The sequence below is a fragment of the Drosophila elegans genome, unplaced genomic scaffold (genome assembly GCF_018152505.1).
Source record: "Drosophila elegans isolate 14027-0461.03 unplaced genomic scaffold, ASM1815250v1 contig_183, whole genome shotgun sequence".
NCBI lineage: Eukaryota > Metazoa > Arthropoda > Insecta > Diptera > Drosophilidae > Drosophila > Drosophila elegans.
Genome location: NW_024545550.1, coordinates 3,671,033 through 3,697,387, shown reverse-complemented (window position 1 = coordinate 3,697,387; position 26,355 = coordinate 3,671,033). Strand labels below are relative to the sequence as shown.

The 26,355-nt window shown below is 39.3% G+C and overlaps 5 protein-coding genes across 14 annotated transcripts; 1 reads left to right on the top strand and 4 right to left on the bottom strand.

Annotated features, from left to right (window-relative positions):
• Positions 1–30: 30 nt before the first annotated feature.
• Positions 31–15,246, bottom strand: LOC108145017 (protein shisa-5). Of its 8 annotated transcripts, XM_017270190.2 has the most exons (5): positions 14,986–15,246; positions 14,775–14,915; positions 782–905; positions 634–723; positions 31–570 (listed from the first exon to the last, which is right to left on the bottom strand). In XM_017270190.2, exons 2-5 carry the CDS (start codon positions 14,875–14,877, stop codon positions 411–413), a joined length of 477 nt encoding a protein of 158 aa, XP_017125679.1. In that variant the 5' UTR covers positions 14,878–14,915; positions 14,986–15,246; the 3' UTR covers positions 31–410. The 8 variants fall into 8 exon arrangements, with proteins under 8 accessions (XP_017125679.1, XP_017125676.1, XP_017125675.1 ...); XM_017270187.2 differs by lacking the exons at positions 14,775–14,915; positions 14,986–15,246 and adding an exon at positions 13,980–14,127; XM_017270186.2 differs by lacking the exons at positions 14,775–14,915; positions 14,986–15,246 and adding an exon at positions 5,007–5,163.
• A 402-nt stretch (positions 15,247–15,648) lies between these two features.
• On the top strand, positions 15,649–16,670 carry LOC108145032 (transcription factor BTF3 homolog 4). Its single transcript, XM_017270215.2, has 2 exons — positions 15,649–15,766; positions 15,839–16,670. The coding sequence occupies exon 2, from the start codon at positions 15,839–15,841 to the stop codon at positions 16,346–16,348; it is 510 nt and encodes a 169-aa protein (XP_017125704.1). The 5' UTR covers positions 15,649–15,766; the 3' UTR covers positions 16,349–16,670.
• A 1,672-nt stretch (positions 16,671–18,342) lies between these two features.
• Positions 18,343–21,139, bottom strand: LOC108144991 (beta-alanine transporter). The gene is made up of 4 exons (XM_017270150.2): positions 20,887–21,139; positions 20,361–20,676; positions 18,773–19,834; positions 18,343–18,721 (listed from the first exon to the last, which is right to left on the bottom strand). Exons 1-4 carry the CDS (start codon positions 20,997–20,999, stop codon positions 18,398–18,400), a joined length of 1,815 nt encoding a protein of 604 aa, XP_017125639.1. The 5' UTR covers positions 21,000–21,139; the 3' UTR covers positions 18,343–18,397.
• A 79-nt stretch (positions 21,140–21,218) lies between these two features.
• LOC108144997 (protein lifeguard 1) lies at positions 21,219–23,285 on the bottom strand. Of its 2 annotated transcripts, none has more exons than XM_017270157.1 (4): positions 23,172–23,285; positions 22,506–22,612; positions 21,934–22,035; positions 21,219–21,863 (listed from the first exon to the last, which is right to left on the bottom strand). In XM_017270157.1, the coding sequence occupies exons 1-4, from the start codon at positions 23,188–23,190 to the stop codon at positions 21,357–21,359; spliced, it is 735 nt and encodes a 244-aa protein (XP_017125646.1). In that variant the 5' UTR covers positions 23,191–23,285; the 3' UTR covers positions 21,219–21,356. The 2 variants fall into 2 exon arrangements, with proteins under 2 accessions (XP_017125646.1, XP_017125647.1); XM_017270158.2 differs by lacking the exon at positions 23,172–23,285 and adding an exon at positions 22,667–22,801 and having other exon boundaries at positions 22,506–22,588.
• Positions 23,286–23,486: 201 nt separating this feature from the next.
• On the bottom strand, positions 23,487–26,240 carry LOC108144996 (protein lifeguard 1). 2 transcript variants are annotated; one of them, XM_017270155.2, is made up of 5 exons: positions 26,118–26,240; positions 25,476–25,564; positions 24,792–25,123; positions 24,488–24,736; positions 23,487–24,424 (listed from the first exon to the last, which is right to left on the bottom strand). In XM_017270155.2, the coding sequence occupies exons 2-5, from the start codon at positions 25,513–25,515 to the stop codon at positions 24,065–24,067; spliced, it is 981 nt and encodes a 326-aa protein (XP_017125644.1). In that variant the 5' UTR covers positions 25,516–25,564; positions 26,118–26,240; the 3' UTR covers positions 23,487–24,064. The 2 variants fall into 2 exon arrangements, with proteins under 2 accessions (XP_017125644.1, XP_017125645.1); XM_017270156.2 differs by lacking the exon at positions 25,476–25,564 and adding an exon at positions 25,626–25,651 and having other exon boundaries at positions 26,118–26,236.
• Between the last annotated feature and the right edge of the window lie 115 nt (positions 26,241–26,355).

The window sequence follows — 26,355 nt, the reverse complement described above, 5'->3', positions numbered from 1 at the left end:
TTTCGTGAATTAATTGAAAACATGTAGGCATTTCAGGTTTTTGTGTGGAAGTGCGCATCGAAACAAACATGCTTCACATGTGATTGATGTGCACTTCGCTTATTTATTACAATTAACACTTCATAATGTTCAGTTTGGTTTTGTTTTTGGAGTTTCTTAATGTATAAATGTATAAATTAAAGTTAGGTTGCACTTAAGTAATATGTACATTTACACATACATCACAAGGAATATAAAAATGGCTCGTTGTGCATTCGCGTTCATTTTCGTTTTCCCCCTGGCCGTTGGGAAATGAATCGTTGACTAATTTGGAATTCATTTTGGAAATACATGATTGTGGAAGGTATAGAAACTAATATATATCCAGCAAAGTATAAAAGCTATGTCGACGCGGAAAAGAAGACTGAAAATCACTGACCAAAGTTGGGATTATAGGGCGCCTGCTTCTCATAGGCGGCGGGCAAGACACTGGGTCCCGGATTTGCCATGGCCATGTCGTACGGCGGAGGATTCATGTTGGAAGCCCCGGCGCCAGGATACGGCGGGTAGGCCACGCCGTGCGTCTGCATGCTGTGTGAAGAATATCAATTAGTATTTGCATTCGATTTCAGTGTTTCAAGGACAACAACTTACCCGGGCATTTGCATCGGCATAGGCATCTGCTGGTGCTGCTGGTGCTGCTGTTGGTGGGGCATTGGCATGGGCATCTGTACGGTCACATTGCTGCGGGTGAAAAGGAGATGTAGCAATAGTTTCCGTGCCAATTTCAAGCCGAACTTACCCGGTGGTCTGGGCTGGATATGGAGCCCCGTAGGCATTGCCCGCCGGATAGCCAGGCGGAGGCAGCTGTGTGACCGGATATCCGCCGGGGGCCGTGTGCGTGGCGGAGGTCACCACCACGGGCGCTGCAAAGAGCAAAGGCAGAAAAGGAAAATTAGAAACGGAAGAGCTGGGCCAATAAATCTGAGTCATCATCCCACTGCCGACCACAACCACGAGCACTCGAGTCGCAGATCCGATAAGCTTTCATATCTGATTAAACTCATCAACTCATATGAAAAAAATTCCCCGTTCAAAACCCTTTAGCACTCAAAAAATGTGTGTACTAATTTGCATTTGTAATCAAAACTTGCTAAAGTATTAACAAATGTGATAAATAAATAGCTTTCTTGTTATGACCTATACAAAATATCTTAAATTAAAATAAATTGTATTAAAATTATCATTTTGCCTTTAACAATTCAATTAAAATTATTTTTTGTAGTGAACGTATCTTGTTTGCGTTGTTAACTAATTTTAGCCTTATCGTTATCTATATATATAGCAACAGTAAATAACCATATTGTTCTTATATGATGTTTTCGAAATCAAATATATAGGGTGTCGCAATCCTAACATTCTATTCTTTCACCAACTAATTGACAAGAAATTAGTTATTACGAAAATTGATTTTTATAAGTGTAGACGTTTTGCCAATATATTCAACGTTCAGTCAATGTAATTACCACCACCTTCGCTGATTGTGTAGCCAACATTTCGCGCTGCCTTCTGCTTGCGCCTTATGTACACCACAATGGAGGTTACGATAAATATGATAAATGCTATAGATAGTGCGATCCAGAATCCCAACATTTTCGATAATATTACGGATTTAAGTTTGAAAACACAAACGCCTTCCAGACGAACACGAAACAGACTGCAAAGCTCACATCTGACAGACCCACTCAATCGGGCCATGTCTAATCAATGGCCGATTATATGGCCAAGTCGATAAGCGCCATAGGTGACAAAGTTAAATAGCACATACACAAGTTTTTCCGTACTCTCACTCTGGTTTTTTTTTATCACATTAATACTTGCAATGCACAATAGCTTTAAAGTTACATTAATGAAAACACTTTTTCTAAATTTGCGTTATTTACCCTGGGTTTGGAACTTCTTGGCTAAGCAATAGAAACTTAGGAGCATTAAAAAAGAAATCGCTACAAAGACTGAGAACGCTATGACGGGAATAAGAAACCCCTCCATGGTGAATATAGTTTTATTCGAATTTAGCAGCTGCTTCGCCAATGAGCTCCCGAATTTAACTGATTACGATGCATTGGTTTTTTGTTAACGACAGCTATTCGTAACCCAATGGCAATGTTATCGCTTTTATTTTTTGGGAGTCCCCGCACACACACACACACACACACCTGCCCCCTTCGTTAATGCCGCTCTTTGCGTTCGACCACGGGTCAAAAACACGGCCGCAGATGACATAGAGAATACGGAGATGGTGAAAAAGAGTATCCAGTAGATGCCCGAATCATCCATGATTTTGATACTGACTGAATAAGCGGCGCACAAAGACTAAACAAGAGCGAAGCAGTAAAGCTGCCGGATTGGCAATCGAAAAATGTGCCAGTAATGACCGAAGAAAAGGGCAATCGCACTCATAAAGATAGCACTTATCAGTGATAACGCCACTCACAACCATTATAACTTATTAGGTGTACAAGTAGAAAACCGCCGTTTTTCTTTTCATAGTTTGAGGCTTTATTGCGTAAAAATAGCTACATACTGATTATTTAAAATAGAGAGCTCCTGTGATGGATTCTTGTCTTGTGTCTGACAAGAATCTTCATCCAACAGAGTATCCAAAGCTGCATTTTCAAACTTTTTCACGGGACCCGGCCGATCCTTGTCTTCTACGTCATAATCACCATTTTTGAATTTCACGAACCATTCTCGGCACGTTCTTTCACTGATAAACGACTCACTATATGTTGCTACAATCATTCGACGCGCTTCGGCGGCAGATTTTTTCGAATGAAACGCGAAAAGCAAAATCTCCCACAAATTACGCTTATTCGGTTCAAATTTCGTCATCTTCGCGCACCAACAAAAAAATGGACAATGAGAATAAACGAGCGAGATGATGTGGAGTTGTTGACCGATACCTAAGCTTGCCATGTGATGCTTCTGATCGGAATTCCCCCACCGATTTCCAAAGGCAGCGCCACCCAGTGGAAAACGGCGGTTTTCTATAGAAGTATATAGTATATAGTGCACCCAATACTTAAATTGCCCAGAGCCTGGCAACGCTTCCAATGTAGTGCAACCAAACCGATCAAAACTAAGATGAATATTTTGCAAGTAATGCGAATTGAACTCTCCTTAGATTCCAGCAGATAACCAATCATATTGCGAATCTCTTTATTTTTGGCTTAGAAAGTGGAAGTCTTCCAAGTCGCGGGCAAGACTTAATGCATATAGCACAACTATGGCAACCAAAACTGTCAGGACTCCCGTCTCAAATGCCAAAAATGTCCAGTTGAAATGGAGACGTTGAAATATATCCTTAAACACATCGAGTATAGTGGCATTCATGCTGAGAGCCTGTGACCCAACTAAATAGGTTCCATAATCATAGCAATTCACAATTTAGGTCACCACATCAACCCTTAATGATCACATAAGCCACTAATATTCACCTATTTATAGAATTTTGTCACATAACAGCTAATTTAATCTAAAACCTTTCACAAAAAGTTGTATCAGTAAATATTGCACAAACATAATAAAAACGCCCAGTCATTAACCACTCCATAACAAGTCCTAAATCAGACCAAGATAGCCGTGATCCGGACTATTTCACCATTGGGCTCTCTAAGCACTTGAAGTTTTACAGCTCAAGATAATTGATAGCAAATAAGTAGTTTTGTTTATTTAAATCCTTGGGCAGTTTCCGACCTTTCTTCTTTTTGATGACTCACTTTAACAACGCTTTAGATTAAGATATATTAAGTAAATAACTACCATGTTTAGCTGATAACTTAAATCATGTTGCCAATAAAAATTTTATTTTTTGGACAATGACTTTAACTGTTCAACCATAAATAAAATTGACTGCAGATAGAAGGCAGAAGTATTATATAGTGGGTAATACCCATAAACGTATTATTATCAATTTCACTACATGGAGTTCATAAATCGGCTACAGAAGCTCTGAATGACGTCATCAGAAGCTTGAATAAATTAAAAAAAAAAAAAAACAAGTTCCCAAGTAAATGAGATGCAGTTATTGCTTTCATGTGGGTAAGCTTTTCCCGTCCGGTATTATCACTACTTAATGTGGCAAATACCCTAGAGTAAAAGTCGTAATTCAATATGCTTTTCCCGGATGTTAGTTCCAGAACGTTATGACTAATTCAAGAGCTCAATGACTGATTAAAACGGTGTTATAACTCATCTTACGGCCTAATCTATTATTTATCTATAGTGCCTTGTAATAGAAATTGAAGACTAGATATAGCATTAAAAAAAAACCAATTTACTCCTTCAGAGTGTCGCAAATGAATGGGTAAAACTATAACTTTTATATGTCTGATATTTGCATAAGATGCTTGCAGAGTTCACAATAGAGAAATTCATGTTGTGTACAATTTTTGGAATTACATATTTTGATGCCAACCACTACGAGTCCTCAAAATCAAAATCCTTTGGTTTTTTTATTATTAAAACAAACCCTCCATTAGCTAAAAACAAATTAGCCATATTCCCGATACCATAATTTTTGACTGGGTTCATAAAAGATTTTAATTTTTGAATAACTTTTTCACGTCTACTTACAGTCTATAGTTTAAATCAAGAGTCCCTACTCCGCGTCATAAGGAACAAAATTTATTTTTGCAATTTTTGACGTCTACTTACAGTGCATAATGACTCCAATTTTCACAAGGCTTCTTTTTTTGAATAATATATGGTATAGACAAAAAAGCCCAATAAAAAAGAGAATGATCAATATCGCTATTACTATAATTCGACCAATCTGAATTTCATGAAAATTTGAATTTTCCACAGAAGAAATATCAACATAGAGATAATTCATGATTGCACTACAAACGTTGCCAACGAACTGAATGATCAGAATGCAGAGCTCTGAATAGAATAAGATAAAAATAAGAGACTTTCGCCTATCTTAGTGATAAGCTTGAACCACTTTTTCTCTTAAGATATCATACCTTCCTCCTTACGTTTACAACAACATCGCCAACAACGCGTACAGCAAAGCCAAAGTATGACTATCGCAACTATAGCAGCCCGATGAAAACTTACTGGTAAGTTATTCGTATGTTTATTATGATCATCGATGTTATAAGGCATTCTGTAGATCTAGCGAACACGTTTGACCGCAACGAACTAAGCAACTAAACTGATTGATCTTTAAAATGCATATGCCTACGCTGAGCACTCTTCAATATCGCTTTTTGAAAAAAATCCAAGCTTTCAGTTGTAGATTGAATGGCAGATGCATTCATTTACATCCGTTACGACAGCAAAACACGTGACAAATTAGATTTATGAAATCATTCCTTAACTTACATACATGATTATTTTATTTTTAATTTAAAACTTAGCTACGGGCCTAAAAGACTTTTGATGCTGTTTGGTTAAAATGATGATTTTCTTGGCTTTGTAAAATCGTGTTATTAGGTTTGGGACGTTATTACGTTTATCAACTTCTTGCTGAAATCAAATCAAACACAAAAGTGATCTTTTTTGCAGTCTGCTTTTGGGCTTTTAGTTAGAATTAAACAAAAGCAAATGAGCAATTTGATTTTCTTTGAAAGCCAGTATTATTTTTTCAACAATCTTTATCATTACCCGCGGTCAAAGAAATAGTGGGGAAATGTGTAAAACAACTTATCTTTTAATTTATTATAATGCTTACTAGCCAACAAACAAAATTAGACTTAAAAACCCTTTATACCTATGACAAGCGTGGATTTTTATACTTGCCCAATTTTTCTTTTATAGTATTAGCAATTATTTTGACCGATTATAACAGTCCGAATTAAAAAACGATGCAAAGCATTGTTGCAGTATATTTTAACAGTCTTTTATCTTGGAGTTGAAGTCATATTTGACCCTATATAGAATATATAATCCTGGTTAACATCACCACACAAATATCGATTCTAGCCTAGTTTTAAATTTATATTTATAAATTGTATGTAGTCTACAACTCTGCACTCTGAGATTGTACTAAGGTTTTAGGGACTACATACCTTTTTTACATATTGAACTAAGTTTGAAGCACAAAAAAACCACTAAGCAAATCCATATGATGATAATTACAATACTGATGGTGAATAAGCTACTAGTAGTAAGAAGAAATGTACGCGACATTGTGCAGTTGCCGAACCGAAAGAGTGTACTGATCTGACTAGCAAATGAAACAGGAGTCTGAAATTAACTTAATCACTTAGTTACTCATTCACTATCAGGCTTACATCCATGAGTAACATCGTGACTATATCGGTAGAAATTCATGCTGCCTAAAAATATAAAATTTATTTCTACTTAAGCATTTTTTAAAGATTTAAATCAAGTTATTGTGTTCGCTTTGCTAAATGTTTAGCCCAATTGAAAATCTTTAATAGGTTTCATTTCATTCTCTGCAACACGATTTCATTTGCTTGTTATCATTTTTACTTGTTATTATACCCTTGCAGAGGGTATTATAATTTCAGTCAGAAGTTTGCAACGCAGTGAAGGAGACATCTCCGACCCTATAAAGTATGTCGGAGAACTAAATTCATCCCCTTGTAAGTCGTCATTGCTGGTGAATTGATCGTTTGGTTCTTGATTGCCTGAACTTAATTCTGGCAAATGCAGCGAGTCTTCGATGCCTTTGTTGCTCATAATTCTCTCTTAAGGACCAAAACACGTGTCTATCTCACGTCACACTACAAACCAGAAGAAAAAGGAGAGACCAGACCTAGCAACGCATACGAAGCCACACTCGGCCTCAGCTCGCAAACTGAGTCCCCATTCTACCAAAACTAATATCTAGTATATCTAGTATACCAGCACAACCCATGGTCATACCTGTCGAAATGCTGCACTACATACTCTCCGACACGGCCATTCTGACATAGACACGTCCTCGTGTCTACAATAAACCTCTTTGTTTCATTCCAACATTATAATACTATTGAATACTTCAGAAAAACTTAACCAAGTAATCTCAATTTCATAGAATATTTCAAATCATTACGTTTTCTTATAAACCATTTCTTTCATTTACATTTCCAGTCAAAAGATCGTTTAAACATTATCAAATTATAAATTAATCATTACAAATCATTAAGTCATAATCCATGAAACATATCTTGTCTTATACTAGCCAACTTTTGAATATTCATCAATCGCCAAACACATTGGCTCACGCATTTTATTATGCTCTCAGCTCGTCCATCGCCCAATACTTGGCTTCACGAATTCATCAACCACATCGCTCGTCCATCGCCCAATACTTGGCTTCACGAATTCATCAACCACATCGCTCGTTCATCGCCCAATACTTGGCTTCACGAATTCATCAACCACATCGCTCGTTCATCGCCCAATACTTGGCTTCAAGAATTCATCAACCACATCGCTCGTTCATCGCCCAATACTTGGCTTCACGAATTCATCAACCACATCGCTCGTTCATCGCCCAATACTTGGCTTCACGAATTCATCAACCACATCGCTCGTTCATCGCCCAATACTTGGCTTCACGAATTCATCAACCACATCGCTCGTTCATCGCCCAATACTTGGCTTCACGAATTCATCAACCACATTTCTAAAGCAACCTTCGATCATCGCCAATCACATGGTTTCACGACACTCTTCTGTTTCAAAAGACTTTTCTAACAGACTTTGTTCTTTAAAATTTGCATCAGGCTCTCTGAAATTTACACATCCTGTAACTTTCTCAAACTTTCGTGTTTGTTTGTTTTTTTTTTTTTAACATGCTGTCTCCCTTCAATGCCTCAACGAAAGAACCTCTAAACTTTGGATCCGATTTCGTTTGCTGTTTCACACTGTTTTCCAGCACAAAGTAACCCATACTGAATCCAATTACCTTAGCCTTGCTTTCGTAAAATTTTGTTTTCTTATATCTTGTCAATTTCAGTTTCAGTATCGCTTCTAGGATTAGCCCCAGAGGCATAGCATTTACACCAATCAAAAGTTCTAATGGACTACATTTTGTACTACGATTCACTGCGAAATCAAGGGCCAGCTGTACCTCCACTAATGCTTCTTGCCACGACATAGAGCTTGTCTCAACAGCCGTCAATAGATTCTTAAGGGTTCTCATAACCCTTTCAACTTGACCGTTGACTCGACTTACACCTGTGGCAATTAAATGTAGATCTATCTATTGATAAGAACAAAATTTCATAAACTTTGAACCAGTCAAGCTTCGCCGCTGATCGGCAATTAGACGTGTTGTCACACCTTAAATGACTGTCGTAGATTTCAGTGGGTTAATACAAGTATAAGCATCAATAGAGAAGGTGCAAAACAAATAAGCAAACTTAGTAAAAGCATTAATTGGAAACTAATGATCAAAAATAATCAACACTGGCTTGTTCGTTAATACAGTGATTATTCTTTTGCTAATTTCTTAGTGCTCTACACTCCAAAACAAGCTATTATTTTCAAATGTGAGAAAATACAAAAGGTTCAAAAATTGTGCAATAACCTCGGAAATTTGCGAAAATACGACATCAAACCGATGAGCTGTCGTAATGTAGCGATTGATCTCGATGTTGCTTTAATTTTTCGCCGCGTTAACCTCATAACCAATGTACCGAACTATTGTTTTCAGAAAGAAACATTTTGAAATGTTAAATAAAAATTCATCTTTCACTAAAATTTCTATAACAATTTCCAACCGTTCTTTGAAACACAGAGAAAGCAATCTTTAATCTAAATGGCATCGATAGAAATTCATTCTTCCGATCAGGTGTAACAAAAGCAGTATTTAATTGTTCCGAGTGCATTGGAATCTAATGATATCCACTAGACATGACAAGAGAAGTGAAATAATTTGCTCCCCAAAGTCTAGCTACTTTATCTGATATCAGAGGTAATGAAATTTTATCAGCTACTGTATTTTTATTTAATTCACGATAATCAACTCAAAGTTTTGCTGAACCATTTATTTTATATTTACTTGGTCTGATAACTTTATACTCAATTAATTCTCTATTTTTACTAGGTCTGATAACTTTATACTCAATTAATTCTCTATTTTTGCCACGAACTAGCGCCCTCTCACTTGAACCAAATCTATATGGTCGCTTTTGAAGAGTCTTAGTTGATTCAACCAGTCAAATGCAAAAAAAATAAAACAAAAACTATACCAAAAACATTGAACCAATATTTGTCTGCCAATGACAATATTTTTTTTTTTGATTCCACAATTTGGTACTATGTGAAACAAAACTACCAAAGAATTTCCACCAACAATTATATAAATCTTGATTTTCGAAGTACTGTAGTACTGTACTTTCTTTAATTAATGAACACTTAGCTTCCGGATCAAATGTTATTGGAAATCTCTCACCATTAACCAGCATACTCAATTTAGGCTCCTCCATAGTGCACAGCTCCACTCTCTTCCGATCTTACTCCTAATCCGGTATTCTGCACTTTTTTTTGACAATTAGTGGCAATGTGTCCCGGCTCCTGGCATCTGTAACAAGTTACAGTTGGCCTTTCCTGATGAGACTTCCCAGAACGCCGCTCCTTTAAAGTTGACGAGAACTGAAATCCTAGTCCAGATCTGCAGTCTTGCTTTTTATGTCCTGGTTTTCCACACTGATAACATTTTAGATCAGCAGTTTTAGCCCGCTTAGTCTCCGGTTCCCAGTTTGGTGCAATAGGACGCTCCTTCAGTGCAGAAAATACTTGCAGCTCCGCTTGCAGCTCACGTCGATTGCTGATATGCGTTGTGTGTATCATTCGTTGTAAACGCCGGTCGAAATTAGCCATATGCCCAAGAATCAAAGCGATGGAAATTTGTTCACAATTTAAATTACGCAATTTTGTGCACAGTGACGTCACGCTGCGGCTCGCAAAAACAGGCAAGCTCTCACCGTTCCTTGGGCGACTATTTAGAAGATTAAAAATAACAGCGGCTGGCGTCTCTGAAGACTCGAAACGCTGCTCAAATAATTGCCGGAACTGTTGCCAAGTTATTCCTGGGTAGCATATTTGTGACAACCACTGGGCCGCTGTGCCTTCCAAGGCCTTACTCAGCGCTAATATAAGAGCGCTGTCACTTAGCGGTTTCGTTCGTAAAATTATGTCGACCGTAGCGCACCACTGCGTGGCATCCACCCCAGCAATGTCCGGATTATATTTCGGCAAGCAAATCTCGCCAGTCTGTTGTACTGTGCTCGCCGGCATCTGTAGTTTCTTAACCAGTTCCAGAAAATTCCGGTTTTGTTGCTCCAACAACGCGAAGACATCCCTTGACAAAGTTTGGTTAGGGCCGAATCCCACTTCTGATGTCGGAGAACTAAATTCATCCCCTTGTAAGTCGTCATTGCTGGTGAATTGATCGTTTGGTTCTTGATTGCCTGAACTTAATTCTGGCAAATGCAGCGAGTCTTCGATGCCTTTGTTGCTCATAATTCTCTCTTAAGGACCAAAACACGTGTCTATCTCACGTCACACTACAAACCAGAAGAAAAAGGAGAGACCAGACCTAGCAACGCATACGAAGCCACACTCGGCCTCAGCTCGCAAACTGAGTCCCCATTCTACCAAAACTAATATCTAGTATATCTAGTATACCAGCACAACCCATGGTCATACCTGTCGAAATGCTGCACTACATACTCTCCGACAAGTATATATATTCTTGATCAGCATCACTAGGCGAGTCGATCTAGCCATGTCCGTCTGTCCGTCCGTCTGTCCGTCTGTCCGTCTGTCCGTCTGTCCGTCTGTCCGTCCGTTTATATGCAAACTAGTCTCTCAGTTTTAAAGCTATCTGCATGAAACTTTCCCAAAAGTTGTCTTTCTATTGCAGGTAGTATATAAGTCGGAACGAGCCGGATCGGACGACTATAGCATATAGCTCCCATAGGAACAATCGGAAAAATAAAGGAAAAAAATTATAACTTTGCTGTTTTTTAATTTTTTGTTTAGTTCTTCGACATTTAGTAATGGTTAAATATTTCCGATTTACGGTTTAAATTTCATCAAAATCGGACGACTATAGCATATAGCTCCCATAGGAACAATCGGAAAAATAAATGAAAAAAAATTATAACTTTTCTGTTTTTTAATGTTTTGTTTAGTTCTTCGACATTTAGTAATGGTTAAATATTTTCGATTTACGGTTTAAATTTCATCAAAGTCGGACGACTATATCATATAGCTCCCATAGGAACAATCGGAGAAATAAATGAAAAAAAATTATAACTTTTCTGTTTTTTAATTTTTTGTTTAGTTCTTCGACATATGGCAATGTTTAATTATTTCAGAATTATGGTTTAAATTTTATCAAAATCGGACGTCTATATCATATAGCTCCCATAGAACTAATAAAAATATATAAAATAACTATCTAATAATTGAGCTGCAAATCATCATAGCTTCACTGTTTTTCAGTATATACTGAAGTAAATCATAATTTAAATGTTTTCAAAAGTATTTAATTCATGCAATAGCTGCAAGGGTATATGAACTTCGGCTTGCCGAAGTTTGCTTTCTTTCTTGTTTATTATTTGTTTTTGGACAATTGAACACAAAATTTTCTTGGATTTAAACAACATTAATACACACGCATGTGCGGCTTGACTTTTATGAATTCCACGAAATATTTCGAAGAGCATTATTACAAGGATAAGCAAACCAAACCAAATTAATAAGGGGGAAATATCCATGGTCGAACTAATCCAAAACTGTATTTAGAAATTGTTATTAGAAACAACGCAAACAATAAACTACAAAAAGGTTTTTTGCAGGAAATGTTTTGAATAAGTCTTTTTCACTATTTGTTCAACTTTCATAGAAATCAGTTGTGACATCTATACAGCCTGCTTTTGGAATTTGCTAAAGATTTCCAAAAAAAAAAACAGATGGAGATCAAGATTTTGTTTAACAAATTACTCTCCAATTAGAATGTATTTAAATTATAAAGTAGTTGTACAAGAATAACACAAAATTCTTAAGCAATAACAAATAATTAAAACGAGTTAAATATTTAGACGTTTCTTAATATTAACTGGATTGTTTTCCAACATTTTGGACAAAACAACACAAAGAAACTTGTAACACAAATCTCAGTCGGCGACAAAATTGGCAAGACAAGAAACAGGAACAAATCAGAGGACTTCGACTTCTCCAGTGGACTATATATACTAACTTGCTTCGACCACGCCCTTGTCGGCCAGCCTTTGGTTCCTTTTGCGGATCGCTGAGCGGATTATGAGCACCAGAACTCCGGAGAGAACCACAGTGAATATGGAGCACAGGACGATCGTGGAGACCTCCAGATCCTTTTCGCCCGGCACATGCGGCATCTTTTCGAAAGCAGTTACTACTATTTTACAACAAGTTACTAACTAAAAGATTCGATTGGTAGGCAGTCTTGAGGGTTCTTCGATGGGTATTGAATCTACGCCACGGTAATGTGAAATTGCGAAGCGTTTCCAGTGTTCATTGCGCAGACGTTCGACGGTGTTTGCGGAATGGATGAGCTTCCTCGCCGACTTTTGTAAGAGTCCAGACGGTCCCCGGATTTTGCACAGACCCGAAGGCAGTTCAAAGCGGTGGGTAAATATACCCGATTAGATAAGCACACAAGTGTTGTATCGGTGGTGACGGTCTGCACGTTTAATCGGCTTAAAGACGCCATATAGTCCTGATACCGGTGTCAAAAGCTAGCATAGAATCGGGGGGAACCATAAAAGTTCTCAAGTGGACATTGTATTTACAGCTTGAAACCTGCGTCAATAGTCCGCATCAATCAAAAGAGAAAATGTGTTTTAGATTTCGAATTTTATTACTTTCTGGGGATTCATCCTGAACTCAGTGCCATTGCCCTCTACAATTCCCACAAATCTGCGGTCGGCACTGACGTCAGTAGTAATCAAATAAGTTAGTTGCGCTTATCGATACAAGCTAGCAATCAATAAAAACGAAAAGGAAAAGCATTGGCCCCAATACTTTTCGAAAACAGAGAAATTTAAAGTCTTACTCCAGTACTAATACAACAATCTCATTGTTGACAATCTGCGCAAAAGTATCTTTTTTCTAAAAAAAGTATCTTTGCTTGAAGTCGGTATATGGTTTAACTAACAAGCAAGTACTGCTTTAATGAAATTCTGTTCTTTTATTATTTTCGATAATATTTAACCACTTCCTACAAATTTTGTAATCAAATTTGTTTTTAATTTTTTTATTTTATCTCTTTAAACCAAACGGCACAAATAAGTAAAAATTAGTTTAGAGTGAAAACTAGATTGGTATAATAAATCTTCTAAGACTAAACTATTTACTACATTGATAACTATAAAGACAAATGCAGCTCAAAAATGTTTCAAGATTTACTTTCTCGAGGTATAGTTTAAACTATTTTAAATAAAATCTTGTTACAAAATTATTTTTAAATCAGTCAGTCATTATAAGTTTCAACAATTATTTTTCGAAATGGGCAATATTAATTTTATTCAACAATTTGAAACTGTACTAAAATTAAAAAACTTAAAATCTTAATAAATAAAGAAACACAAATTAAACTCTTCTGCTGTTAACGCATTGTAAAACACAGAATTTATTGGTTTTCCGCATGACCTCGAAGCAACTATTTGTGGGCATCTAATCAAAACCCTATCGCCTAATTTAAACACCACTAAATATAATTTAATATCATAACACTAGAAGAAAGAAGAACGAAAAAAAAGGCTTTGACGTCAAACGTTTGCTAATACAGATGGTCTCATTCGATTTGATGGAGGAAAACATAAATGATTTGTAAATTAAGGCGATAATCAAAGGCGCTCGATGCAAATGACGCCTTATTCTTCGAGCACTTGTGATTATATTTCGATAGCTCAGCTGCCTTGGACTATAACCAGAATTGGTGATTAGACCACCGATCATCCCAAGATGATTATTTAATAAGCTGCTTTTACCGGCGGTGACCACTGTGGCGTTGCCCATTCGAAGTCGACGGGATCGACGAACCCGAAACAGGATCAGTATCAAAACCACTATAAAGAACACCATACTAATGGGGAACCACACATCGAAGTATATGTAAACCATTATTAAAGAGTTGTTTTTACAGACACGAACGGTTTTAAAGTCGGACGAATACTGGAAAAGGTAATTTTTCTATGCCTTGGATACAATTGTCACTTGCTTATCTCCAAAATAAATATAATTTTGTTATCGACGAGCGCTACTGTATGAGTCATTTAATTTAGTAGAGAAATATATTGAAATTATAAAGAGTACAGAGTGAACCGATTTTGATGGTGAAATGGGAAAATCCTAGACAAAAAGAGACCCCCCATTATGTAGGATTAGATAAGATACAAGTTCGTTTCGATAAATGTATAAATAAACTTAATTATAATTAATTATAATTACTTGGACACATGCTGAAAAAGTGAATTTTTTTTATGGCTGAGCATAATTGATTTTGTTTACGAATCGTCGGAGAAGCAAAACTTCAAGAGAGAGACAAAGAAAAAGCTCGCTCTTCAGTTTTCTAGTCTCTCGGTTTATTATAACTGTATTTTATTATTTATCACGACTCAGCACAAAACAACAATAGAACAATCTCACGCATACAAGCATGAAGAAAACTAAAATTTGTATTTTAAGCCGGACAAACTCCACCCGTTTTTTTTTTTTTCTTGTGGGGAAATGAGTCATCGCGGGTGTTAATTTGATTAATAGCTCAAATTTATACAAATACTCACTGGACAAAACTGCACCCTGGCGTCTGCTGGTACAGCAATATCCGCAGCAACTCATAATGAGGAAAGTTAGCAGAAAAAACATGAATATTCCCCAGAAATCCATTGCGAAGTCCTCTGTATCCTCCAAGTCAATGTAATCCACTGGGCCGAGAGTTCACAATACAAATTATTATTATTATTCATGGTCAATAACCCCTGATGAAATACTCACGTTTGACAAACGATTACTGGTATTCCGTTTTGAAAATGTATAATCGAAAATTCCACTTGTTGCAGTTTAATGCACCAAAAATTCACTGCTTAATTACCAGAATTTCAAAAAGGTTCATCGAAGCACATGTGACACACAACGGAATAATACCTAACCCAATCGGAGGGCCTTTATTGAAGCCTGATCAAATTCGGCTATAATATCTTATCAGCGACTAATCTGCAAATAATAACTTTTTATTTAGCACGATAAGTGCAGTGCTGCAATATGCTGTTTTTCAAAAACGTTTTGCAGCACTGCTTGGTGAAGCTGTGTTTAGTGAGCTCACGAACAGCTGTGTTTGTAAACTATCGATTGTAGTTTAAATTTAAATTTTATATATTATTATTTATTTATTAATATATATATTATAAACATAAATGTTCCTTGTTTCTATATAAATAAGTTTAAATTAGAATGATACATTTTTCATGAGGTGTAAAACTGACAAGTTAAAGTGAATGACAAAAAAACGATTGGTTTTATTTTAAATTTATTTAAATTTATTATTTTATTTTTATTTAATCCTAATGGCAGATTAAAAACTTAATTTACTTTATTTTTCTCTCGTTATCGTTGCTATCGATAGTCAACACTGATTTTTAGTACTGTTTACCAGTACTACTCACATATACATACTGCTTTGCCATTTTTATCATGGCGATTTCTTTTTGACATTTGACTACAACTGGGCGCACGTGTTTTCGGGCAAGGCTCTGTGCTAAATTATAGTAAAATCAAAGTAATTATCAGATTGTGCGCTATTTGATTGGGTCGTTACTGATCGGTGTTTTGTGTGTATTTCGTTGAACAGATGAATCCGGAGAAGCTGAAGAAGTTGCAGGCGCAGGTGCGCATTGGCGGCAAGGGAACCCCCCGCCGCAAGAAGAAGATTGTTCACTCCACGCCCGCCACCGACGACAAGAAGCTGCAGTCGTCGCTGAAGAAGCTGTCGGTGAACACCATTCCCGGCATCGAGGAGGTGAACATCATCAAGAACGATGGCACCGTCATCCACTTCAACAATCCCAAGGCCCAGGCCTCGCTGCCGACGAACACGTTCGCCATCACCGGCCACGGTGAGAACAAGACGATCACCGAGATGGTTCCCGGCATCCTGACGCAACTAGGACCCCAGGACATCAACCAGCTGAAGAAGCTGGCCACGGAGATTGCCAACAAGAGCGCCGCCGGCGGCGCAGCCGGTTCCTCGGCCGTCGATGCCGGCGATGATGATGTGCCCGATCTGGTGGAGAACTTCGAGGAGGTGGCCATTGCTGGCACAAAGGAGGAGAAGTCCGGTGAGGTGGCGGCCTCCGCTTAATAGCCAGGACGAATCACCTAAAAACAACACCACACACACAAAAACACCGAACACAAAAACACATACAAAACATACGGCCAGGGAGCAAACAGAAGGGGCGGCCATACAGGCATACGCACCCCTCCGGCAGTCGGAATTACACCAACCATACCCAGTACCACTACTCGCCGTTCCGTAACCAAATCGGAATCACTCCGGACTGTGGCGGTACGTGCCTGGATGGGCCATCCTTCGGGCTCCCTTTAGCCACTTTTTGGGGGTCATGCTACACACTATACTAAAATACAAAAAATAAAGGCATCCGAGTGAGCGCTGAACAGAACACATAAGCATAATAACTATATTTAACAAACTAAGGGAACCCTTCAATCTTAATCTTATAGTAATAGTTTGGAACCGTCAAATGTATTTTCCAAAGCGATTAAAGCACGTTTCCTTAACCAAAAAAACAAAAAACCGAACAACTACAGTCCAAACAACACACACACACACATTCTAATTTCTGCCGCCCTCCCAAGAAAATACACAAATGTTTCTATAGATATATGCGCTCGTAATACACTCTATATATACTATATACGATTTTCGAAAGAATTGAAACGAGGTGATTAGGGGAATAACGCAGACACTCCAGGAAAAGTCATTGCCAGGTCGCGAAGAAAGAGGAATATATTTTTAGCACTAGCTCTTACGCTTTTACCGATTTTCCCGAATTTCCGACTTCTCGATGTAACCCCTCCCCTGAAAACCCCACGATTCAAAACGTAAACAAGCTGAAACCATAACCATTATTTGATTTCGATTCGAGAACGATGTACCAAAATTGTTGAAAACGTTTTTATAATTTGTAAACTATTGTTTTAGACCATCATACAAGCATTACATTAAAAGAACTGTAAAAAAAAACATACGAAATATTCATATTTCTGGCATTTCATAGTTACTTATTAAATTATTTTTTTTTTTTTTGCTTGCATAATCGACATGTGTGTAAGTGAGCTTGTGTGTGTATGCATAGCAACTCTTTTGTGTGAGGGCTTTATGGTGCGGGAATTGGGGGGCCGGTGAAAAGCACGCGGCAGTCAAAACTTGTTGACATTGGAATTAAAAAAAGTTAAAAATCCAGATGGTACCAAAACCCTCTTTCCAAAAGAACTTTAACCCTTTTGTAACATCATAATTAGCTGGTCAAATCCAAAGGTGAAAAGCCAAAACATGCTTGTATTCATGTGTTTTGTTTTTAAAAATCTTCCAATGGGAATGAGTCACGTTTAAATTGGCTTAAAATTGCGATTAGGCCAGTCCAACCGGAATGTTTCTTGAAGTTTCTATATGTGCATAAACAAGCGATTGCGGTTTCTTATCATTTTTTCTGACGACCCATAATAACGTATTAAGGTTGATGCAAATGTTTGCGTTTCGATCAGTTGGCGAGGTCATATGGAGAACATGGATGCTTTGGGACTGCGAAAATATGGAACTTTAATTGATGTTTATTATGAGCCCAATTGGTTTTCCATTTTGTTTTGATTTTTTATCCAATTAAATTTGCCGGTTGGGCTGCCAACTCGATTTAACGAAATATATACACAATACATGAATAAGAATTATATGGTTTATGTAAAAAAAATATGTTTAATCTTGTAATATAAGTGAAAACAAAAATAAAAAAAAATTATATATTTGAGAAAATCGAATACAACATTTTATTAAATTAATTAAAACTATATTTTCCACAACCACTGTAAAACCAATACAAGCTTATACAAAAAAAGCGTTGCCAGATTGGTAAGCAAAATTGACGACTACAAAAGCAAAACAAATAAATGGTTTGGAACTTACATGTCACTGGTCTATCTATTATATCGTCGTTTTAACCACAATTTAAAAAAAATTTAAATTTCTTTCAATTCACAACCACAGCAAACACCAAAAACATAAAAAACAGTGTTGCCAGATGGCAAGAAATTGAATACCGGCAAAAAATCAAAGCATTTAAATTCTTTCAAACTTTAATGGTATTTTTAATTCAAAACAAACTTTGACTAACTAAAGAGTACGCATTTCCTTATTACATATGCTACAAACGACCTTGCAGGCAGCTCGTCCGGAGACAGGAGTGTCCACGCGATGGAACACCGGGGTTCCGGCCTCCGGGATAGTTTTTTTCTGGGGATTCACTCGAATATTATTGGGTTTGCGCTCGCTTTCCACGCAGCAACAAAGGAGGAAACTTAGGGGCACCGCCTCACCCTCGTCTAAAGTTTGTGGAAGATTCCGGTTCCGGGTTTCCGGTAGAAGGAGACTTGCGAATCCTCCCAGAATCAGTAGAGCACCCATTACAATCAGTGGCAGGACGAGCATTTGCTGGCCCTGCAACGGAAAAAGGGTAAGAAATAATATAATACCCTTCTGTCCACTCACCATATGATTAATCATGGGTATCACTATAGGACCCACCATGGCCACCACCGAACTGAAGCTCATTCCGAGTCCACGAACCACCGTGGGATACAATTCCGATGCCAGCAGTGGCAGGACCACGAAGGACGAACTAATGCCCATCTTGCCCACGCAGTAGAGCAGCAGCGTGATGTCCGGGTAGAGGAAGGTGGCCACACAGGCCACTCCGCCCACCAGCATCGAGATGAACAGGATCCATCGCCTGCCAAAGTAGCTCAATCCCGGCCAGAGCAGCAGATAGGTGGGCAGTTCCACCGCCCCGGCCAGAAAGAAGTTCCAGATCTCGTCGCCTCCAAGGGCTGGAGCATAGTAACTCAATCCCACGTAGACACTAGTGTTGGCAAACCAAATCAGTGTGATGATCAGGGTCTTCCGGCGCATATTGGGTCCCCGGAACAGGTCCAGGATGCCGTAGTGGGTACTCGACGAGGATTGCGCCTCCACAGCCCTTGTGCTGACCAACTTTCGCTGCAGCCGCTCCACAAAATCTCGATTTACGCGCACGCCATTCACTCTGGCCATCACTTTGAGGATTTTCATGGCCCTCCTGGTTTTTCCCACAGCCATCAGCCATCGCGGTGATTCTGGCAGCACGAAAAAGCAGGAGAAGAGCATCAGCAGCGGCATGGACACAGCCAAACTGAGTTCCCTCCAATCCCGGACGACGTAGATGACTCCGGCCAGCACCACCAAGCCCAAGGAATAGGCGATATTCGAGACAATGGTGCAGAAGACTCGCCTCTCCGGACCCACCAGCTCAATGGCCAGGACATAGGGACTGGCCAGGATCGCTGGCACCGTCAATCCCACCACAAATCGCAGTGCCAGCCAGGTGTAATAGTTCCAGGCGAAGGCACTGGCCGCACAGGCCGTGATCTCGAGCAGCAGATAGGCGTAGAACGAGGGTCGCCTGCCCCACAGATCCACCAGATATCCGAACACATAGTTGCCCAGCAGTCCACCCACTCCGAAAACCACCAAAGCCAGAGTGACCAGGAAGCTACGGTCGCAAACCAGGTTCCACTGCAAGATAAATGTAAGGTTATGCTCTAAAAAAAAATATTTTATACTAAATTGTATATGTTAAAAAAAATGGATCAAGTATTTTGCACTCAATCTGAGAATTTTTTTTTTTTTTAAGGTATATAAAAATGTGAATTGAGCCTTTTCAGTTTACTCGTTATGCTATAGTTGTTTCTTTACAATCATAATTCATCATTAATTGTTATATATTTATTTTACGTTTTCATTTTACTAACAAAATGCTCTAATGAAAAAGCCCATGTCTAGACTGAGAATCGAACCCGGAACTTTACCCACATTAGATGTAAGCCTTTACTACTACTATTTTCCTTGAACAGCTCACAGCTAGAATAGCATTAATATACCACAAATAAAATCAAAACGAAGAAAAAAAGTATATACACAACTAGACGTGAACTTAGGACCTTGAAACTTTGGAAGTTCTCAATTTCAGAACGATCACGACGAATTCTCTCTGTATATAAACTTCTCCCGTTCTTGTTATATTTAAAAAAAGTGTACCCACCTCCTGCACCACAGTACTGGAGTAGATGGACTTGTCGTAGTGCCATCCATACACACAAGGCACTATCCGAGCTGTTTGCGGCTGCAACTTAAGCAGATCCTCGGCCTGCTGACGCATCAAATCCGGAGGCGTTCGATATTCCAGATAGCGGACTATATCACTGTAGTTCCTAGCGTACATGGAGCACTCAGCATAGGCTCCATTGCGATTGCGCGGAATGCTCAGATTCTTAACCAGTTGCACGTAATCCTGTGTCCAGGGTTCTAGTTCCGGAACTCGACAAAAGTGCTGCGGAGTGGCCGCTATGAATAACTGGCTGAAAGATCACCATTACATCAGGATTATGATTTTATGATAAGAAAGGTGTCAAATGGGTTACTTCATATCCAAACGACTAACTTAGGCATCTCGATTTGTACATTGTTATACATGCGTATACGCAATATAATCTCTTTGAACTGCTTTAAGTAGGGTAATTTCATAAACTGAATTTCAATAAACTTTAGAATCCTATCGGATCACCCACCTATAGGCGTGGAAGGCGCAGGGCAAGGCCGCCGGCAGCAGCACCGAGCAGATGATGACCTTCTGGTAGAGCCCAAAGGAGCCAACCTCCCGCAGCACCTCGTCGAAATCCATGTCCGTCCGTTAGCCAGCCTGCCGCACAACTGACGATCGTGCCGATCACCTTGCCCACATTGCCCACATCCAATCCGGTCCAGGAACTGGCGGCGCTGCAGGGGCTGATTGGACATAATTACATTACGGCCACTCGTGTGCATTAATTAATTGGACACCGCGGCGATGGACAAGGTTCGAACTAGTTGAGCACCCCCAATCCCAAACGAAATCACAATCTACGCTTAGTTAGTCGCTCTGTATTTCTTCGTGGCTAAGGTGGCAATGGTCACTGGTCACTGGACACTGGGCACATACAATTAAGTTACATATGTATCTCTAAAACTGGCATGAAAACTACGGATCAGTGCGACCTATCTAGCTGCGTGACAATCCAATGATGGTTAGTATGTACATAAAGATGTTGATGATGTCCAGGTAGAGGTTCAGTGCGGCAAAGATATACTCCTCCGGACTGATGGAGTATTTGTGCTTACCGCCCAGCATCAACTGTGTGTCGTACACCAGGTAAACGGAGAAGAGCAGTGCTCCCAGGGAGGCATAGACCAGGCCAATGATCTTGCCCGAAAAGAAGATGGCGAAGATGCCAAAGATGAGGAAGACCACCAGGCAGGCCACCAGCACTCCGCCGCACATCGTAAAGTCGTACTTGGTCTGCAGGGCGAACAGGGTGAGTCCCAGGGACACTGCAGCCGTAATGCCCACTGCCATCAGGACCTCATCCGCCTCGTACTGTGCGGCCACCATTCCCAAGAGGAAGGACTCCGCCACGGTGAACAGGAACAGGAAGATGAAGTTCAGAGGCGTCTTTCGGCGCACACTCTCGCAGCAGGCCATGCAAATCATGGTCACAATGAGAACCGCCTATAAAATTGAGAGTGTGTTAAAATCAAATTTTATTTTATTTATATAATAAGTTCTTGTAAATACTTACCAGTGCTATCCAAAAAAGGGCTGGATTGTGTTGTACCCATTCCTGCGAGGCTTTCGAGAAGGTAAACACACTAACAAAACCGAAAGTGATCAGCAATTGGCACTAAAAATAGAACAAATAATATCATAGATTAAGGGTATGAAAAGAAATTATGAAGCAATAATACGTAAAAGCTTATAATTACTAGTATGTATAAGTATAAGCCAATTTAAGGTAAAATCAAATATTTTTAATTTTGTTAATATAATTTTAAAAATTACTATATAAGTAACAACATGATATAAATTCATTAATATTTTGTAGACAATAAAATGGAACTTTAAAGTATTTATATATATATATAAAAAAAATTATATCATAAAGAATTCTTGTTTTGTGTACTTATGAAATTATTTTATATATATGTAGAAATATTAGAGATCACAATATTTGTATATAAAAAAATGGTAGCGCTGATACCCGAGTTTGAAAATTACTTAAAAACATTTTATTTATTTCCTAAGATTTTGAAAAACTTTTTTAAAAAATTAATTAGTTAATTAAAATTAAATAGCTTATAATTTTCCACTCACCATCAATATCAAGTAGACCTTACGGATAAATCCCTTCCGGATGCTCTGGTCATCGAAGGCGAAGCTCTTGTCGGCCTCCGCATCTGTATATGCACCAGTTTCATCGCCTGCAAGGTTGGAAGACAATTCAAGGAAATAGGAAAGTTAATGCTATGACTAACCGTACTGAAAGTGGTTGTCGCTGCTCATGGTTAAATCAATATGACTAAAGTTATAATGGGTCTCTCTTTTGCTCGACTGCCGGCAACGTGTGCGTACTTCAGCTTAATGAAACCGAATCGCCCTTTCCAGGTGTCCCCATACGGTCGATAGCTGCAGATTAGCCGGCAGTCTACAGTCGACTCTTATCACCAATCACGGACCAGATAAGATTCACATATCGATGTGGGTGAGAGTGAGTAACTGATATTGCCACCATACGAATTTTAGACACTGTTGGGCACTCTCCCTTTTGAACGGATGAATCAGAGTGTTGAGCAAAACCTTTCCTGCTGTCCTACCAGATGCAAGTGCCTCGCGAGAGATACACTTTAATAGGTCTTTCACAGAGAGAGAGAGCATATTGCAGTCAACTATATATATTATAGTCGTACCGATTATCTAATCTAGAAACACTTTTTCCGCACCCAAATTGGTATGGTTTAGCCCAACCCGAAGGGTACTTGCCTTGCTGGTAGTGATACATTTTATGGCTACGCCTTGCTGGAAATCACACGAACTACTGAACAGGTGGCCGGGTCAAACGCATGCTATGGGGCCAACCCGAAAATGAAGACACCTCCACACTTAGCAGTGGTGGTGCAGATAACAAAGTATACTTAAGCAATGATAAAACAAATGTTAGTCGAAAAAGGTCTAGAAGTAATCCAAACGTCGCCGATGCTCTCGCGCTGCAGACTAAAGTTGCATCTGGTGGTGGCTGGCTGGTTGAACTGGATCAACCACTGGACGAAGCCCCACAATGCTGGGCTCTGTGGCGGCTTTAATAAATAGATGCGCTTTATTGTTGACTTTAAACTCAGTGTCGCTGCACGGTTTACAATGTTCGGTACTTGATTCATAGTTGCAAAAATCGGGATTCATTGGTGATTACACTCGGTAAGATGTATTTTTTTTTTTTTTTAACAATTGCAAGCCATGTTGCTTATATATTCTCACATAATTATTTTTATACGTGACTATTTATTGTTTTTGGGTGTATCTGAATGGCATATCATTTGGTATACATATATATATCATATTTTTTGGGGGAATTTTGAAAACATTCACTAGTTTTGGACCTCAACTTAAGCAAGAATAGAAATACATATCATACTTAACGAAAAGCAACAAAGTTCATTTACCCTCAACTGACATTAAGAACTAGAAGGAAACCGGAAATTGGCAAAACACAACGCGAATTAGATAGGTCGTAAGTATTTGAGTAGATCGTTAGTTGAAAATTGCCTCCACTGGGAGAGGGTGTAAATACCGATGAGATTACGCGACAACAACATTCGTATTCCGGTTAAAGCTAAACCCGGCTAAACTGTAAACAATATATGGAAATAGAGCGGAACTTAGTCGCGCGATGCGCCGATTATAGTCAGAATGTACATAAAGATGTTGATGATGTCCAGGTAGAGGTTCAGCGCCGCAAAGATATACTCCTCGGGGCTGATCGAGTACTTGTGCTCGCCGCCCATCATCAACTGGGTGTCGTAGACGAGGTAAACGGAGAACAGAAGAGCTCCGATCGAGGCATACACCAGTGTGATGATCTTTCCCTTCACGAAAATGGCCACAATGCCGAAGATCATGAACACCACCAAGCAGCAGATCAGGATGCCGCCCATCATAGTGAAATCGTACTTGGTCTGCATGGCAAAGATCGTTAGCGCAAGGCAAACAGCTGCCGTTATGCCAACCGCCATGAGAACCTGATAGAGAGATTGAATTTATATTTGGTAAATTACTTTTCTATTCGATCTTAAAGTACTCACCTCAGTTGGTGCATATTTGGTGGCTGAAACCCCCATCAAGAAGGATTGAGCTGCTGTGAATAAGCCCAGGAATATAAAGTTCGTCGGCGTCTGGCGGCGCACACTTTCGCAGCAAGCCATCGACAGCATGGTGACTAACATTACGCCCAGCGCCACCCAGAAGAGCCATTTGTTATTAGCGGCGAAGTCTTTGGTGCCCTGGTGAAACACAAACAGCGCAACAGCTCCAAAGGTGACGATAAGTTGGCCCTAAAACAGAGAAGACCATTTAGTATAAATAAAAAAGGCTTTCTAAAGCACTCACCATCAGAATCAGGTAGACTTTGCGTATAAATCCGCGCCGGATGCTCTGGTCGTCGAAGGAGAAGTTCTTTGGCTGGCTCTCCGGATCATCGTAGGCTCCATAGCCGCCCGCGGATGGCGGTGGTTGGATGAAGCCCGGCTGGGGAGCATAGCCACCGGGCGGAGGGCCCTGTCCGTAGGGCTGTGGATACGGCTGGGCGCCTCCTTGGGCGTAAGGCGGATAGCCCTGCGGCGGACCTTGCGGCGGATAGCCTCCCTGAGGCGGATATCCACCGCCGCCATATCCTCCCTGAGGCGGATAGCCTCCGCCATAGTTGTACTGTTGGTTGGGATCTGTGGAGTAGGACATCTTCTTTTAGTTCGTTATTAAAACAAGGGTTTCCCAAAGTTTTTCGCTACAGCTATCTGTCTAAAGAGAACAGTAAAATCTAAATGAAACGCTTCGCTGTGACGAAGAGATGCGGTTAACCAAGATAAAACTCTCGAGCAAATATGTACATACAACCATGATAAGACTGGACAAATACTATATGGTAGAAGGAAAGTAATGGAAATGAATCAGAATTCAGGGCAGTTCGGGGAAGTACGGGCACTCAAAGAGCCCACAAGCCTCGGGGGACAAACAAAAGCATGCGATCATTAACCGGAAAGCAGAAACACGCGCTTAGAACTCAAATTATTCAACCTTGGTATTGGGGATACTGGGGAACACTTTGCCACGACATTCTCAAGGGCCTTCGCTGTAGGGATTTCTAATTCCGATACCGAATACCGCTGTGGAGTAGACGTAGATCCAAAACTTTCTGTTAGTTCGGCTTGCTCTCCCTTCACTCACCTTGCATTGTTTCGATGGTTTTTTACCTGCAACGATAGTGATGAGAACAAATTATTAGTTAATTAAATTAGTGGCCAGGAAAAGTAAACAGTTTCTGGGTTCACCCGTTGATGGCATGCAACTTTAATTATCAATCAATTTGGCACTTGCGTACTGTGTGGGAAACTTTCGCAAAGTTTGGTTTGTTGTGGCCTTATGACGTGTGCCTTTCAAGCTTTATGGGTGTGGGTTTCGAGCTGCTCTTTAAATGGTAAGCACCTTTAATAATCTTACGTATTCGACGTAAAACGAATACGCTTTAATCTAGTAGTAGCTATTAAAATGGTTCAGCTGGTTCACCACTCTCGCAAACAGTGCATACACAGCGAAATGGTGACTCACTCAATTACCAGCTTCTCGAAATTACCGGGAAAGTACACTATTCGAAATTCGATTGCTTCGACCTATAACCTCACCATTACCGAAAATGAGGCTCTTTGATTGACTAATTACCTCTGTATTTCGCTCTAGTTTGATCTAAACAAACAAATGGATGTTGTTTTTCTGAATAATATAATTGTTTCTGAAAACGAACAGAGATGCGTCTGCTGACTGTTATCGAAACGTAGATGTGACTGTCGATGGAGATGGGGGAATTTTTGTTTTTAAAAGGTAACAAATAAGGGGATGATTTCACAAAAAATGTAAACAAAACCATTGTTAAAAAATTATTAACGCCTACATTGCTTTG